This window comes from Chelon labrosus (assembly GCF_963514085.1).
Source record: "Chelon labrosus genome assembly, chromosome: 7".
In the NCBI taxonomy this organism is placed as follows: domain Eukaryota; kingdom Metazoa; phylum Chordata; class Actinopteri; order Mugiliformes; family Mugilidae; genus Chelon; species Chelon labrosus.
In genome coordinates this window covers 11,186,298-11,203,592 of record NC_140343.1, presented here as the reverse complement: position 1 = coordinate 11,203,592, position 17,295 = coordinate 11,186,298, and the positions used below count along the sequence as shown (strand labels likewise).

The 17,295-nt window shown below is 41.0% G+C and overlaps 1 protein-coding gene across 2 annotated transcripts; it reads right to left on the bottom strand.

Annotated features, from left to right (window-relative positions):
* Nucleotides 1-510: 510 nt before the first annotated feature.
* On the bottom strand, nucleotides 511-5,051 carry hykk.2 (hydroxylysine kinase, tandem duplicate 2). Of its 2 annotated transcripts, XM_084547837.1 has the most exons (5): nucleotides 4,782-5,051; nucleotides 3,816-4,124; nucleotides 2,879-3,021; nucleotides 2,595-2,775; nucleotides 511-2,367 (listed from the first exon to the last, which is right to left on the bottom strand). In XM_084547837.1, exons 2-5 carry the CDS (start codon nucleotides 4,117-4,119, stop codon nucleotides 1,925-1,927), a joined length of 1,071 nt encoding a protein of 356 aa, XP_084403963.1. In that variant the 5' UTR covers nucleotides 4,120-4,124; nucleotides 4,782-5,051; the 3' UTR covers nucleotides 511-1,924. The 2 variants fall into 2 exon arrangements, with proteins under 2 accessions (XP_084403963.1, XP_084403964.1); XM_084547838.1 differs by lacking the exon at nucleotides 4,782-5,051 and having other exon boundaries at nucleotides 3,816-4,491.
* Between the last annotated feature and the right edge of the window lie 12,244 nt (nucleotides 5,052-17,295).

Genomic DNA, 17,295 nt, shown 5'->3' with positions numbered 1-17,295 from the left:
AATTTTATGGTTAAAGTCATAATATTAACAGGTTTCATACAAGTAATGAAAGTATTAGAACATATGCTTTTGGCCACATAGTTACTGCAATCACTTTTTTTTCCCCGTCTACTACTATGAATGTTCATGAGCTTATGGTGGCCACATGGGGCCAGTATTACACCCTATTTTATCCACAGGGAAAATAAAGTCCTGAAACCATTCATGGGAAGCAAGATAATGTATGTACAAATACTAGATCTAATGCCATGAATCATAATAGAATGCAAAACTGATATGTTCAAAGGAAAATACAGTGTACAGTGCAGCAAGTCAAGCTCAAAATTAGCAGATTATATAATAAAATAGGATTTATCACAGTCTATTTAAATCGATTGTTTTGTAGTGGAGTATTGAAAAAAGCAGCCCAGACTAATACAGACTCTGGACATTAACTACAAATTGAACACGGCAGAGAGTCGGCGTGATGAACCGCTTGGTCGTAAGGCTCCAGCAAACAGTGAACTGACATGAGCTCTAAATTTTATTTCTGTATGGAGAGGAGTTTTACAAGAGCAGCAACTGCAAAGCCATACTTTACAATGAGGTCAAAGATCATGTAACTTAATAATTTACCAGATTACAGATACAGATGCTCAAAAGGGCATTGCAAAGACCCGGAGGAAAAAAAAAAAAGAAAAAGAAAAGAAAAACACTAATGTTCCAGTTCATGATTTTCTAAAAAGTTCATGTTATGGCTGCATGATTTCAACTATGGTGGTGTTTTGGAGATTATTCCAGTCATACTTCAGTGTTTCTGAGTGTGCCGGGGTAGGCACACTCGTTTAAGGACAAAACACAAAGTCAAGAGTAAAAGTGGATATTTCAATCCAAACGTTTCCGTGACGACAAAACATAACAAACCATTTGCGTCCGGTTAATGCATCAAAATTGTATTTTCAATGTTGAGTCTTGTATGGCCTCACTTGTACAAACTGTGTCCAATGGGAATCAAATCCACCGCCTTTATGGCTGTGGACAGAACCATTAACCACTGCACCACCTTTGCGTTGCACTGTACTGCAACGTACTGATTAACATGTGAACAGCACTTATGTAACTTTTGGAGGATTTTTTTTTTTTATTTTTTTTTCCCATTTAGTCGCAAAGAAACTCAGCTTTTGTTTTGTATTCGTAAAAGTGACAAACACATTGTTTCTTTGTTTACTGCAACATAAAAAAAAAACAAAAAAACACCCACCTTACAAACTAAGATTTCAAATACTCGTTAATCATTGTTATTCTGCATGACCGGTGGTCCCTCAGTGTCACTTGAATGTTAATTTTTACCTTTTTTAAATTGTGGAGCTTTGCATCGTGACCGTGTAAAACTGTAAACAGGATGAAATCAAATGGTCCATTGTGAACATTTCTCACCAAAATGGTATTTGTCCAAATACCATAACATAACATAAGAACACAGACAATTACGTACATGTGATTTTAGTGTAGTTTAGAAAACCTCTTGAGCTTTAAAAACAGCCCTGTGTTTCTACAAGTTTCCTGGTCTTGTTCGTATTAGCACCTTGGTGAGTCCAACGACGTGTATAAACCCTGATGATTGAGGCACTTATTAAGAAGAATATGCCTTCATATTCTTAACCTGATATTTTGAGGAGTACTTTCGGTTCTACAGCACCTAGTTCATTGTTCACACAGTATCTTGATAGTATCTTTGCTATTCTACCCATATTAAAGCCAGACAGACAGTGTCCTATGATGTGTCCGAATCAATCTATTGATCAAAGTTTGAAGTGTACGGACAGCACGTGTATTGCTTTCACATTAAAATTACAATCTATTGGTTTTTAAATCCCACTTGATTTGGATAAATAGCAGCCCAGTCGAAGAACCCTATTTATGAACGACTTTCCTGACATATTTCTCATCCACTGCCACCAAACTGAGCGGCACTCTGAAACCACACTTTCTCCACCTGCTCCTTCCCAAGCTCCAAGAGTTGACTGAAAATTTTTACACCCCTCTTGGATGATACCATCAGATACTCTGCGTTTTCCGGATGCAAGGTGACCGTGTAACGAGCTATAACCAAGGACTGGCAGAAGCGCGACATCACCAGCAGGTAGAGGCAATCCCTCTCCGCCTCATTGAGAGGAAGGACACTTTCCCAGCCCGCGAGGACAGGTCCACCCACCTCGATGGGTTCGGGGTGCTCCGTCATCATGTACATGATGGTGATGGCGAGCTCGTGGATGTAGTAGCCGCTGTTCATATCGCCAAAGTCAAGGATGCCGGAAATCCTGTAGCCGCCGTTCTCGTCGGGCTGGACGAGCACGTTGAGGTCATTGAAGTCGCCATGGTTTATGCCTTATGAAAGAAAGAATTAAGATGAGTTGAACCAAAATACATCACAGCGTGGACATATCCAAAGTCTACTGACTGCAAGCAGTTTAGCCAACGAGAAGGTCCGTGTTTAAATGTGTGTGAATGTGCCAAAAACCTGTGTAAACCATTCACCCAAACTGGTGACTAGAAAAGGCATTTAACTGAATTCCACAAAAGCCACTGGAAGCTGAAATAAATTTCATACTCACACTTGCGGAAATCGGCGCGTCTGGCGACCACATAGGTCTGGTACTGATGCATCACAGACTTTATAAGATCCTGAAGCGGATCTCCATCCATTACATGAATGTACCTTTCCAGGAGGGCAACACTTGACAGACTCCATATGAAGTTCTCCCTCTCGAGAAGGTTGAGATGAGGGTGGTCCATCTGGGGAAAAAGGAGGAAAAATAGTGAGACACAATTAAAATGCCATGTTTGTATAAAACAATGCGAATGGTGTTAAAGTTTCACAGGTGTAATACTACTGTACCTTTTGAAAGGCTAGGTCCATTTTAGCAGCTGTCTTGCCAGCTTCAAATAGTATCTGAGGCGTTATGGGAGACTTGGAAACGGTGGTCCCAGGTAAATAAGTCAACAACCGCACCAGGTACTTCTGACAGCCGTAACCGCAATCTGCCAAAAGTAAACGGAAGGGTTAGTGTTGCAGCCATTTACCTCACTCTAAGGCCTCTCAAAGCCAGAACCTCCGTCGCTGCCGCAGTCTGATTGTCTGTTTTAGCTTGAAGGCGTCATATGTAAATCTACCTCTTAAGAATTTATAATACATGCACATAACAAACCATAAAACGTACTCCCCATCTATCTTCTTTTAGTTAAAGTCATGTAGCAGAACCTGCTCTAAGCTATTCACGGCATACTATTGTTTATCTGAGACCTCAGGATTAACATTTATCCAGTTCCTAAATGCACAAGAAACTAGTTTTAATGCAAACACCAAGTACATTTGCCTTACTTAATTTCCATGCAACATTTATTGTTGAATCTCGTGTATCTGCTTTTAAACGTTCATAGCAGTATCTGACTTTATCTTAATATGTGAGATAAAAAAAATGAGAAATGTATCACCGCAGCAGCAAAAAAACAGTGAAATAATTCCCACCTTGTCAACAAATTAGTGTTAAAACTTCATTAGTGTGTATAATAAGCTCAACAAAAAGGCCAGGAAAGGTGAGGGGTGTCAAATTAACTGGTATTAACTGGTAAATCGGGCTGACACACACAGTTCTCATGTGGGAACTCTGTGCTGTGGATGCTGTGTGGGTGTAATTTTCATCTGCGTTTTCAGACAAATTGGAGGGCACTTCTCATTCCAGAGTGTCTGAGGACATGTCTCTTCAGATCTGAACTGTTCCGACTGGTTTAATTTCTATTTTTTCATATCTGAACTAATTCAACTGAGTTCATACCGATTTCTTCCAGACTCATGAGCTGTCCTGAGGCGGTGGGCACGGCCGTCTGAGCAGGAAGTCCATTTTGGTGGAGGAAGGACATGGCATACGTCTGCAGCTCGATCAGGTCGGGCTTCTTACTGTCCTCCGAGTTCATGATCTTCAGGACGTACTCACTGCCCTCAACGGTCGCCACATAGAAGTTCTGGTCATCGTAGCTGGGCAGTGAGCGCATTTCTGACGTCGTCAGCCCATACAGCCTCTTCGCCAACTCAGAGGCTTGAGGCTGGCTGAGGTTGGGCTGGGCATGCTTCACAGACATTTATGCTGAATGAGAACAACATAATCAGAGAACAGGTTGTGCTTGGTGGAAGAAGTGCATATATATGAAGACACATAATAGAACAAAACTGCAAGAAAAAAATTGTGGATGCTCTTGTGCAATTGTGACTTACAGTCATTAAACTGATTTCTGCAGAATAAATAAATAATTAATAAGATGGTAAATATTGCTCATTCATTCAAGCTCAGCATCTTTTCTTTCTGCGTCGTTTGTTGATTTGTTGCTGCTTGTTTTTGAGCAAAACGTGGCATATAAAATATGGCATTGGACATGTGATTTACATTTTGCACAGAAGCACATTCTCAAAGTTGCGGTTTCAGTTGCATTCAAAAACAGCACCGATCGAGGGTGTTACTGATATTTACAAAGTGTACATCTTGTAGTCAGTGCAAACTAATTATTTTACCGTTTCTACCTCTGCACCCAAGATTAACACATACAGACCTTATATCGTAGCCCATATACAGTCTGGACACACTAAAAGAAACTGAGAGTCCCTTTATTCTGAACCACAATTTCTGTCCGCTGCTTCCGCATTCAAAAGAAATCCAGTATGTTTGTAAAGTTGCAGCCATGACGGCTTACAAAAATACTACTGGACCTGTGCGCCAACGTAAACGTGTAAGTGTCAGAGTACTTACCACAGCTGGGTGGGAAAAACCTCAGAGAGTCACTGACAACGCGCTATCGGTGTTCGCTATATACCGGTGCAGCCGAAATCAGCATCCGGCGGAATTCTTTCAAAATAAGACTAACCGGATTCGCGACCTATAAAGAATGTGGGTTTAACAGAAGTAAAACTAATGCTACTACCAATAATAATAATAAGTATAATAATAAGTAGGAATATTAAGAATAGTTCGTGGTGTACGACCACTTAGCAAGTAATGTTTTTTTGAAACCCCTTAACTTCCGGGTTCTCTCAACGAGAAATCAAATCCTTTTTTAAATTTCAACATAAAAGTCTAATCGGCGCACGTGTTTTCGGGGCCGGCGTAATGTTTAAAATCTAACATATTTAAAATAAACTCACTTGCTACTCGAACACGATAGTGAAAACGAATCTAATACAACTGCCCTGCACTAAATCTCAGCTTTGTGACTGCAGCTAAAGAAATTTGATATTCAACTGCATGATCATTTTGTAGCATGTAGTCTAATTGTGCTATTACTATATTGAATGTTTACTGCTGTGTGTCCCTCCTCCCCCTCCCCTCCCCTCCTCCCCCCTCTTCATGTGAGGATCTCTGGCCTGGAGTTGTGCGTTTCCTGTGGAGCTCCATACTACATCTGTTGTCGTGGTCTCATCAGCCTGCCCAGTCTTCATGGAATCCTGCAGTTATCCACTCCTACCTGAATGAACAATTCTCCAACCTGCCTATGATTCCTCTTACATTTTCAAACTGTCATGTAACATCATCAGTTTGTATCATAAGATTCCACATGTACGCTTTTGTCAGATATGTGTATCTATGACAGATGTATGTTTATCTTGCTGTTCTCTTCTCTTCTCTTCTCTCTTTGCTGTTCTCTTCTCTCTTTGTTCTGTCTCTACCCGGCTGGCCTTAGGCTGATGGGTCCCTCCATATGAGCTGGGTTCTGCTCAAGGTTTCTTCCTGTTAAAAGGGAGTTTTTCCTTGCCACCGTTGCCTTCAGGCTTGCTCTGGGGGTTTCAGGGCGGGTTTTTGTAAAGCGTCTTGAGACGATTTGTATTGTTATTGACGCTATATAAATAAAATTGAATTGAATTGAATTAATTGTGGTGCTGTGAAACTGCATTTAATTAAAAGCAAATGTGTTTCTGTTATTTAGTCTAGCCCACAGACTAAAATGGGTTTTGTCAAAATCTTAGAATGTGTGTCCGTAGCGTAAGATACAGTTCAATACCACAACTACGGCCTCCAAAATGAAAACACAGTTGAATCACCAGCTCTTAGTTATTTTAAACAAACAATTAATACCACAACCTTCATGAAGCGACAATTTAGTGCAGAGCTGTTTTATTAGAACTGATTAATTTTCATAAGTGTACCTGATGAACTGGCAAGTGAGGACAGCAGCCAATTTGAACTAATTTGAAGAAATTTAGTTCTGCTGTTTTTTTGTTTGTCTTGTCTTGTCTCTGCTCTTGGGCTCAGTTGATCCTGATCGCAATAACGCCAGCAGTATTCTTCAACTAAAATTGAGTTTGGGTTGTTCACACAGTGGCATAAATGGCAGGTTGTTTCTGTTACAACAAGATTGTTTTTTCTTGTCTGCTTTTTGGGCTGTTGTTAGCTTATTTCTCAGAAGCTCATTTGCTCACACTCCTCTAGTCACTCTGCTTATTCCACTCCTTTATCACCTTCCATCTACCCATCCACTTTCGACTGTTTATCTGAGGTCAGGTCGCGGTGGCAACAGGCTAAGCAAGGAACTCCAAACGATCATCTTCCCAGCAACCCATTCCAGCCTGAGGGATCCCGAGGCTTTACCAGGCCAGATGGGATATATAATCCTTCCATCCGGGGGTCTTTTCCCGACTAGCCGTGCCCGGTAAATATCCAAAGGGAGGCGCCCAGGAGGCACCCGAACCTGATGCCAAAACCACCTCAGCTGTTCACCAGCTCGTTGCTAATTTTGTCTCCCGTTAGATGCTGGTCAGGCGGCATAAAGTCCTTTATCTATATACTTTTTTGTTAAAACTGCTGTCTGCTGCAGCTTGAACTGTTGGGTGATGAGTGGGTGGACAATGAATCAAAACAGTAAGGCTTTGGGCTGCGGAAAAACAAAACCTACACACAGACATTTTGGTCCATGTTCTTTTGTTTGTTGGATATCAACTCCACACAGAAGGCAACAGTGTATTACACTGATTAGATAAAGTCATAATAATGACACAAACTAAGGAAATTCACAACTGTAGCACAAGGATAATCAATTCGTAGTTGCTGCACAAATCCTCACCGGAAACAGGACTTCAGGTGAAACCAAATAATACCAAATAAACCGCTAAAGATAAATTGGAACTAAGAGGATCTATTTGACCCTTTTTTAATGTAAAAACTGTAATAGTGCACCCTGAAATGTAGGTAAATAATGTTTTGAGGTCAGCAAATACAGTAGATGTCAATTTTAACTGAAGATCTTGGCATTAACATGAGACAAAAAAATATTAAAATGGTTTTAATTAGTCAAAACTAACAAGGGCCTGTTGTTTCTCCTTAGAGGTCTGTCTTAAAAGATGAAGGACTGGTGCAACCAGTTAGGGCTCTGGTGTGAATGTCTTTGCTTAAAGAATCGACAGCGTGATCTTTTGGTCTAATGGATACAGATATTGTTCCTGTTTGAATCTCCTGGGCTGAATGGGGATGTTTATCAGTTTAACAGATGTGTGCATTTTGTCTATGGGTGCACGTGTGCATGCATTAATGTCACGTACATTTCAGCGATTAGCGATGATGCGGTTGGATGGAAACATCATTTTAAAACGTCATTTTAATTAATCGGAATAAATAACAGCCGGTGGCTTCTCTTGAGAGGTCAGCCTCGACAGATGAACGGCTGCTGGAGGCTCATCCACCACGTAGTCAACCGGTGTGAGTGTGTTTACTTAAGATCAACGGCATATTGCAATATGGATTATCTGTTTATGATCCATTCACATAATAGATACAAACATCGTTTCTTGGTGTGTAAGTGTGTGGGCGAGCGTGTACATCAGCATCTTGTGAGCTGAAGGGAGATTCTTTTTTCACCCGGGCCCGACGTGCGCATCTGTCCACAAGTGTGTGCATGCATTAATGTTGTGAACGTTTAACCGGCAACGAGATTTCTCGGCTTTAAAGGCGTCTGCAGTCATCTAAGACCACCTGTCACAAAGCATTCCCTCCAACACTGACGGGAAAGCTGCAGGAAAAACAGAAATAAATATCAGCTGGTCAGCCAGTGCTGGAGCTGATTTTGCTGCGGCATGTCTGACAGCCACAGATGGAGCCAGCACATCATGGCTAGTATATTCAGTTCATCCTGCCACTTTCATCTTTACCCACCTGTGTTTATTTTCTGTGCTATGCGCTGACATTTATACCCCCGTTTCAATCTCTTGATGGATTTCAGCCTTGACAGAGCGGCTTCTGGCTGTGTCTGTTCAATGAAGGAAAATTTGGCCGGACATAAGGCAAAGTATTTTTTTTTTTTATGTTAACCAATATTAAAGTGAATGAAACTGTAAGGAAGAATTGTAAAGAATATGAGACTGTGGATTCCAAATTGATGCATACCTCATCTAGTTCTTAAAGAAGATAGTATACTTACAAGACTGTGTGAATGTGAACACTATAGACCATCAGAAAGACCCTAGAAATCACAATTCATAGCCAGTCAGGTGTGAAAGGCTTCAAGTGGATCCATATATCAACAAAGCAAGGCAGTCAAGATGACATACTGTATCACCATGGGCGACACGTAGCTGATACCATCCATTCAGCATCTGGCTTCTGATTTAGCGAAGCAATGAATGTCCATCCCGCAGCCATGTCAACGGCAGGGTTTAAGCATTTACAGTTAATCGATTTGATTTCTCGCTGAACTTCCCTTGATACCTGTCACATATGTACACAATGTACTGTAAATAAGTGATGAAGACACATGGCGCACACCTGAAAGGATTACTGTGTTCATTTACAGTTCATTTATGAATGAGAGGAGCAACATGAAGATGTGCTGAAGCGAATACCACCAACGACCACACAGAGGAGCTCCTCCTACACCACACGCACGGTTAACAATAATCATGAAAATTCATACTTAGTCTGCTTTTGCGTTGATTTCCAAAATGTTTGCGGTTCCAGAGACAGAAATTCATGTGGGTTTTTTTTTTGTGAATGATATGTGGATTTCATTTTGGGTGCATAAATATTGCAATGCGGTCATCAAACATCGTCACTTTTTAATCCATCAGGGACGAAATCTGCAATACAAAGATGGCACTGTTATTTGGACACACCTTAGGACAGAGTATCTGCTTCTCAGGTGGCTCATTCTCACATAATTGTGGCAAATTAATTTAGATCATCGTACTCATCTTTGATATTATGCAGTAGTCTGAGAAGCATTTGCTGAAGTAGTTCTGCCTGTGCAGACTTTGCATGCACCGTGACAGTGAATTCTTTGCATTCAACTGTAATTGTTGATGCACAACAAAGGGAGCAGCAATTCCAATTAGTGGCCTGTAGCACGATTGAATAGGAACGCTCTCAAGGATGCATCACCATTGAGACGGTTACAAGTAGCAGGACGGCTGAATACACACTCTTGTATCATATAGAGCAGGTTATCTTCTCGGGTTGGAAGGGTTAATTATGTTGCACATTACGTGCCGTTGTTGTTGTCTTTTCAATGCCATGATGAACTTAAAGAAAGAGCCAAGATATAGGCGGTATATCACACATTCTAGTATTAAATTCACACCATTCGTAGTGGGAATGCATGATTCAATAAAGTGTGATCGGTATTGGTCATCAGTAAGAGATATTAGTCCTGACTTGAAAGGGCTGGTGGCAGGAGGTACGGACAGTAAATAATGATGCAACAGGTTCTATATGGAGACACTAAAGCACACTTTTTCAGCAGGGAACAGTGGCACAGAGCATGCTCACCACATTTTCATTTAGAAAGCCTCATAATTGTTGTGAAGGAGTGGGACTTTGCTAAGTAACCTCAGTGGGATCTGTAAAAATTCCATCAAATGTGATAAAGTGCCTCTTTCAATTAAACAGCAAGTGATACCAGGAGGTTGTATCACGGCTAAGCTGAATGAAGCAGCTGCTTGAAAGGCGGATAATTTAAACAACAAAAAAACAAATGCCAGGGCGCAGAAATCAGAGCTTTGCTAGAGGGACAACAACAAAGAGGAGATGCGTTTCCGATTATTAGTCATGCGCTGATTTTTAACCCCATACTGCGATCCTGTGAAAGGTAGCCCAAGCTGCGTCTTTGTCAGCTGTTCAGTGGGCTGGCTGACATTTACAGACATTGATGTTTGCTGTGAACAAATAGCTGCGACAAAGGCCTCTTACAGATAGACTTGTGAGGGAGAAACACACATTCAGGAGAAGATTATAAAACAAAGTGAAGTGCAGGCAGTGAGTGAAAGTAGGCCATTACTCATCAGTCTGATAAATCTAGCGTCAAACTTTCAGGGGCATGCCTCCTGTTCTTAAAGTCAACACCTCAGCCTCAAACTCATCATATTGAGAATCAGAAGATTATATAGGGTAGTGGTGAAATGATTAAATAGTCCAATCCAAGAATATTTGCGCTGGATCAAAATGTGTAAATAAAACTGCAAGAATAGAATAACAGTAAAACTAATTATGAAGGGGCAAAGGTTTTCTGAAAAGATATCTAAACCAAATGTATAATTCCAAATGAATTAAGGAAAAGCTGAATGAACTGCCCCAGTAACTATTCACCTTTGTGCACATCACAGGGCAACGAGAGAAAACAGTAAAAAATGAATATGCATCGTGTTCAGCCACCATCTGCCATCCCGTCCATATTTATGATGCAGCCTTTTGGCTTGCTGCGGTCAGCACCATTGTCCACCTTCCCTTGCTCATGACTTGTTCAAATGTGCCGTGGACAACACATGTTATGATACGGTAGGTGTGAAACTGACACTCTTGAATCATCGGCATACTGCATAGGAACACCCTCCAGTAGTCATCAACAGTGACAGGCGTGGGTCATGTTCCATGACAACCGAGATATCATACATTTTCACATGGGCAGGAGTAAAAAAAAGAAAAAACACCTTAAATATAATCTGTGACTGTGGGATCACATAAACGCACACTTACAAAGACCTGACCTTGTGTGGACATGCTTTGCAAGCTGCGTTTACCACGGGTGTTACTGCAGAATCGCTCTCGCTTCTCATCGAATCAGATTTTTTTTTTCTGTGAAGGAACATGTCAAGTGTTTGCTCCTCTGCTGTAGTGTTACCGTTTAAGTCGGTAAACAATCAAACACTGAGCACCACTCAAAAGAAAGTACACAGCACGATGGTACGTTCCCGAGGGTGGCAGAACATGATGGGAAAGAATAATTAGAATAGAGGAAGAACCTTTAAAGGGGAACTACTGTTTTTTACAACCTGGACCTTATTTCTGGCATAAAATACAATCGTTTACTCACCCATATAACTTTTGTGTAATTTGTATTGGTTCGAGAGATAATTAGATCACCGTATATCCATATAGTGGGAGTGACTGGGGCACCGAAACAGTGCCTCTAAATAAGCATTATCTGCCGCGAAACTCGTTCATTTCACCAATATTTTGTTATCGTACGCTAGTGCTATTCCCTGTTGATTCTGGAGTTACCTGTTATCATCATCTGGGGTCTGTAGGTCAATCTACAGACCCCGGATGATGTCTTCTGACCTGGATGATGTCGGCCCTGAGCGTGAGCGAGTTACCTGTAATTTGCTACTGCTAGTTTTTTGCAACATGGCTAAACATTTTTCCGATTCCGAGGTAGTGGACAAACCATAGCAGTAGCAAATAACAGGTAAACAACCGACCGTCGCTGATAACAGGTAACTCCAGACTCAACAGGGAATAGCACTAGTGTATGATAACAAAATATTGGTGAAATGAACAAGTTTCGTGGCAGATAATGCATTATTTAGAGGCTGCGTTTCGGTGCCCCAGTCACTCCCACTATATGGATATACGCTGATCTAATTATCTCCTGAACCAATACAAATTACACAAAAGTTATATGGATGAGTAAACGATCGTATTTTATGCCAGAAATAAGGTCCAGGTTGTAAAAAAAAAACAGTAGTTCCCCTTTAATGTCATTGTGTTTTTAGACATTTTGAACTTCTACATTTTACCCATCCATTTCTCTACACACACACAGTAGCGAGTACACTAAGAGCTATGGGCAGCAGCGCCCGGGTAACTCAAGGGGTTAGGTGTTCTGTAAGGCTACTTAAGCTGTGGATGTTAAGAGGAAAGCAGCTGCTGATTTACTCCACCCTGTCTGTCTTCCTATCAGTCTTGGGATTTAAACTGGTCTAGCGCTTCTCTTACCACTGTAACACAGCCGATAAAACGATAATTTAAAACAACACGGTGGGAAAGCAATCTCAACAAAGCTACAAGAGTCAACACGTGCAAGTAAAAGCTTTTGTTTAAAGTGGCATACACTCTTCACTGATTGCGGGACGGTGAAGAGGCTGCCGACTTCAGTAGCAGAAATGTTATTCAAAGTAAAATAGAAGTTTTAGTCAGCCCGTGCCGGCGAACGTATTGGTGCTAATGATGGCGTTTGGCCTTTCTGAAGATGAAATTAGAGCAGTTAGAATGGGCTCGGCTAAGTGCTAATGATTTTCAGTGCAGTGCGATGTGTCTGCCCTGCAGATGAAGACTGAAACACTGAAAATCCTCCACGTCCTGATGATGTCTCAGCGGCAGTTTACATTTGGTTCATTTAGTGATTGTGACAATCTGAAATTGAAACGCACAGATACAGAAACTACATTCGACACGTTAGTGATTTTTCTAGTTTACATAGAAATATTCAGCTTCACAAGTTTATGGGTTTTGATAAATTATGTGGACAAATGTTAATAGTAATACCAGACATGAGTAGCCTACAGCCTCTTTAATTTAATTAAAATTGCTCTAAATGAATGAGAGAGACCCCTGGCATGGAGAGCGTTGCTGTATTTACTTGTGTGTTGTCTCTAGGATCAGCTGCATCTGAATGGAAATGGCCAGAGGTGTGAGAGGTGGCTGCAGGTGCATACTAATAGTATTCGTCTTGGTGATTGATCCTGTGGCTGGAGGCATTAGCAGGCAACTGGCTCATCCTGACTGACATCAGCTTGAATATGCGTGAACCAAACTGACAGGCTGACCCTGCTGGGCCAAAGCTCCTGATCCCAGCAGAGCCACTGTCAACTTTATGATTTGAAAGTTAAGTAGACAATGCTGATGGCTGAACGTGAAGGAGCGGGATGCCAGGTAACACTGACCTTACTTTCTCCCAATAACCTTTAGTCTTGCTAGAGGCCCTTGGTACGGCAGTGTCCGTCTGTTGGTCAGTCAGTCATCTGTTGTGGCGTGTGAGTAACATGTCAAGTGATGTTGTTCGCACATTTAGTCCTGTTGGGAGCGGCTAGTAATTTCTCGCCTGGTAAAATTGACGTCCCCAAGAGCAAAAACAGCAATTCTGAAAGTCTGCCCAAATATTGGAACACAACTCTAAACATGGGTAATGTAAGTAACCCTAACAATGCACCTAACAGCACATTTTTGAGCAAATATTGAAGTTTTTATTTATAGGTTTGAAACTGACCATAGGTAATTGCACACCTGATCTGTTTCCATTGCTCTATGTGGTCATAGAAATACTGGAAACAGCTTTGGGTCCTGTGGGTTGACGGGAGGGGCCTCTGTGGATCAAGCTTGTTCCAGTGCATCCCACAGATACTTGATCAGTTTGGAATCTAAGGGATTTCTTGCTGTTTTTCATGTTGTTTTTTTTTGTTGTTCCTAAACTGTTTTGTGTGTTTGCCTGTGTCAGGCTGCATCTTGCTGGGGATGGCTGCTGCCATCAGGGTGTGTCATTGCTATGGGGTGGGGGTGCCTGGTCTGGTCTAGGTGGGTGGTACATATCTAAGTAAGATCCACACGAATGCCAGGTCCAAAAGTTTCCCAGCAGAACATTGTATTGTCACAAGGTGGTCAATGTTATTTACTCCTTCTGTCAGTGATTTTAATGTTGTGGCTGATTGGTGTATGAATATACTGTATATATCTAGGTCCAAAGGTTTCTCACCAGAACATTGCATTGTCACAAGACGGTCAGTGGTTTTAATTTTGTGGCTGATCGGTGTAGATGCACTACTAGCATTAACGTTTGAATTTAGCTTAATGGATCTACAGTAATTCCACCTTCACAGAGCCACAAGCACAGCTGTGGTCATATTGTTTTGTCAGTGAGGAAGCATAACTTGATTTTGTGATATCGACCCTGGAAGTCAGCCCAAACCTCCAATGCCCACACTGAAAATTAGTTTGAGAGGGGAGAGTTGGAGTCGCTCCGTTGGGAACTGATTACGCTCTGGCAAGGATCTGCTTGGCTAATCAAGTAGCTCGCGGGATACATAAAGAGGACACGATAAGTCCATAGAGTGCAAGGCTCCCTCTGTAATTTCATAATTAACAGAAGACCTTTGAATGTCAATGTTCAGCCGGCAAGGAGCAGAAATGATCAGATGGATGTTATGTTCACTGGGTCACGTCTTCGAGCTTCCCCTAACAATGTTCATTACTACTGATAATAATGATAATTGTTCAGATTTGCAGGCATTAATTATGATTATCATCATTACTAATAGAAAAAAAGCCAACTACATCCCAAATAAGAAAAGGACAAATGATGGTTTAAATACTGTGTGAAAAGACTTTTTGTACTTTTGAAATTACATTTGAGCAACTGTTTCATCGGGTTAGGTCATTTTGACACAACCCACATCGAAACTGCACACATTTTACTTGTCAGTGTTATCTCACATGAAAAAGGTATTTTCTCCCTGGGCTGTTTTTTTGTCCTTTGGTTCCCCTCTGTGAGAATGTTCAATTGCTAAATTCATGGCTGTTCACACCTGGCGTGAATTATAATGTTATTTCAAATTCTCCACAGCAGTCAATTTTGAGAAATCGAATTTATAAGAAATTATTTTGACAGCCATTTCTGGATAATTGACCTTTTACTGGCATCATTATTGGGAGCACTTCTCATCCGAAATTATTCCTATAAATCCAATATTGTAAGGTGATGCCTTGGACCATGTTTTTGGTCTTGAAATAAAAAGTTTATCATTCATCCTTTATATCTGGAGGAAATTAGTTAAAGAGTCTCTTTGAAAGATTGATGAAAAGGAATAAAACAGAAAAGCCACTTCCCTTCTGAATAGCAGACTAACAGATTTAGCAGGAGAAAACAAATTATTTTCCAAGCAGAACTCAACATATTGTCATACACCAATCAGCATAACATTATGACCACCTTCCTAATAGGGCCTTTTGAGGGTGTCCTGTGGTGTCTGGCAACAAGATGTTGTTAGTGGGGGTCCTATAGGTTGAGGGGAGGGGCCTCTGTGGATCATCCCACAGATACTTGATCAGTTTGGGATCTAGTGAATTTGGAGGTCAGGTCAACACCCTGTGCTGTTGTTCATGTTTTTTGAGTTTTTCCTAAACCATTTATTTATGTATTAATTTATGTATTAATTTATTTATTCATGTATTTATTCTTAATTAACCTTTATTTAACAAACAAGACCCCATTGACATCAAGAACCTCTTTTTCAAAGGAGTCGTGGGAGTCCTATAGGCAGCAGCAAATACAAAACACAACTACAAAATGATACAGGTAAAACACAGACAAAAGACAAATAAAAGAAAAAAGATAAATATTTACGAGCAGATTATAAAAATCGGCTTGCCTGTGTCAGGCTGCATCCTGCTGGGGATGGACCTACGGCCAGTTTAGAATCACCAATGAACCTAACCAGCATGTCTTTGGACGATGGGAGGAAGCTGGAGTACCCGGAGAGAACCCACGCAGACACAGGGACAACAAGTCCCACTCACAAGCCCTGATCAAACAGTCCTCCCTAAGCTCTAACACCACATCCATAGCACGCAGCACATCCTGGGATGATAATCAGACCACTTCATCATGCCCTGTACTGTCATTTTCTTGCACTATACTGTCTTTCTCCTCAAAATCAGGATAAAGAGACAGCAGGCCCTTTCCGTGGAGGTCATTTAGATTTTCATGGGGATCGCGCCGGTGTTGAGCTCATGAATAAATGTCAGCTCTACTCAGGTGTGCAGGTAAGCCATGACACTGTTAGAGTAAGCGTCACCATGACAAAGGGGAATTTAGTTAGAATTACTTTTATCACTATTCATTATTGTTACTTCTCCTGTCTCCTATCTGATACTCACTGATTTGAGTAGTTCTAATAATGACTTTCAGGCAGATGAAAGCTAAGGTGGAATGTTTAAGCAATTTTTAATTTACATCTGGCCCGATGACAGCTGGTATAGGCTCCAGCCCTCCCCCACGACCCTCCAGAGGACAAGCGGCTACAGAAAATGAATGAATGAACTAAGCTGTCATCATAAGAAAGGTGCAATCATTCTACTTTATTAAAAGCTTCCATGACTTCCATTTTCCAAACTTGCAGGCTCCCTGCAATGTGCTTTCAACCTTTCTGACTCTCCCTACTTTTTAATTAAAGAGTTCACTAACAGAGCCTTAATGAATGCATAGTTGCTGCTGGAGGATGGAATGTGAGGGAAATAGATGGAGGGACCAAAAAGGGCATAATGTGTAGATGGATGATGATAGAGGAACCCAAGGAGTGAGACTTAGGATAGGCCGCCGTCTCAGGAAGCTCCAGCTCCTTGGCCCCCCGGAAAAAAAAAAGGGATGAGACGAGTGGGGGTTGAGAATTGAGACGAGCAGAGAGAGAGAGAGGGTTAAGACACAAAGGTAAGTGCGGCAAATTGAATTACATAGGGCGTGGTCTTGTTGCTGAACATAAATTATAGTAACTTCAAGGGCGCAGGCACTAACAGCAACGATGTCGTGCAAAGCAGTAGCTGGACAGTCACCGTTTCCTCGACCTCTCATTTAATTTAGATGCATTTGTCTTTCCTCTTTAATTGTAATGGTTTAATTTGTGATTTCTTTTCTGTTTTCTCTCATGCTAAAAATAAACAGAAGAACAGGCTCCACAGAAGCTTTGAAGTGCAGTAGTTACTTAACTCAAGAACATGTTACTAAAGTAGCGATCCATCTTTAGCATAAATGTATCATTCTGATTATTATAAGTGGATTTCAGAATAAAATAGTTTGAGACCAAGTTGAGGCGCTGAAGGACAATTAATGAACTCCTTAATTCAGGTATTTAAAGTGATTAGTTGATTGTTTTAATGATTGAGTTCAATGAGTGTTTGGGGGGTTTTCTCTTTCTGTAACAGTGATAAAGTTGTGATTTACTGTCAAAATACAGTGGGTGATAAGAAGTGTGTTAAAACATCGGGTTTTTACTGTGTTAAAAAATCAAACAATGAAATA

Excerpts from the sequence above, each read along its gene's own strand:
- hykk.2 (XM_084547837.1), bottom strand. The coding sequence starts at position 4,119 with ATGTCTGTGAAGCATGCCCAGCCCAACCTCAGCCAGCCTCAAGCCTCT. Across the intron at positions 3,022-3,815 it reads CATGAGTCTGGAAGAAATCG|ATTGCGGTTACGGCTGTCAG; the intron begins GTATGAACTCAG and ends TACTTTTGGCAG. Across the intron at positions 2,776-2,878 it reads TGGACCTAGCCTTTCAAAAG|ATGGACCACCCTCATCTCAA; the intron begins GTACAGTAGTAT and ends CTTTTTCCCCAG.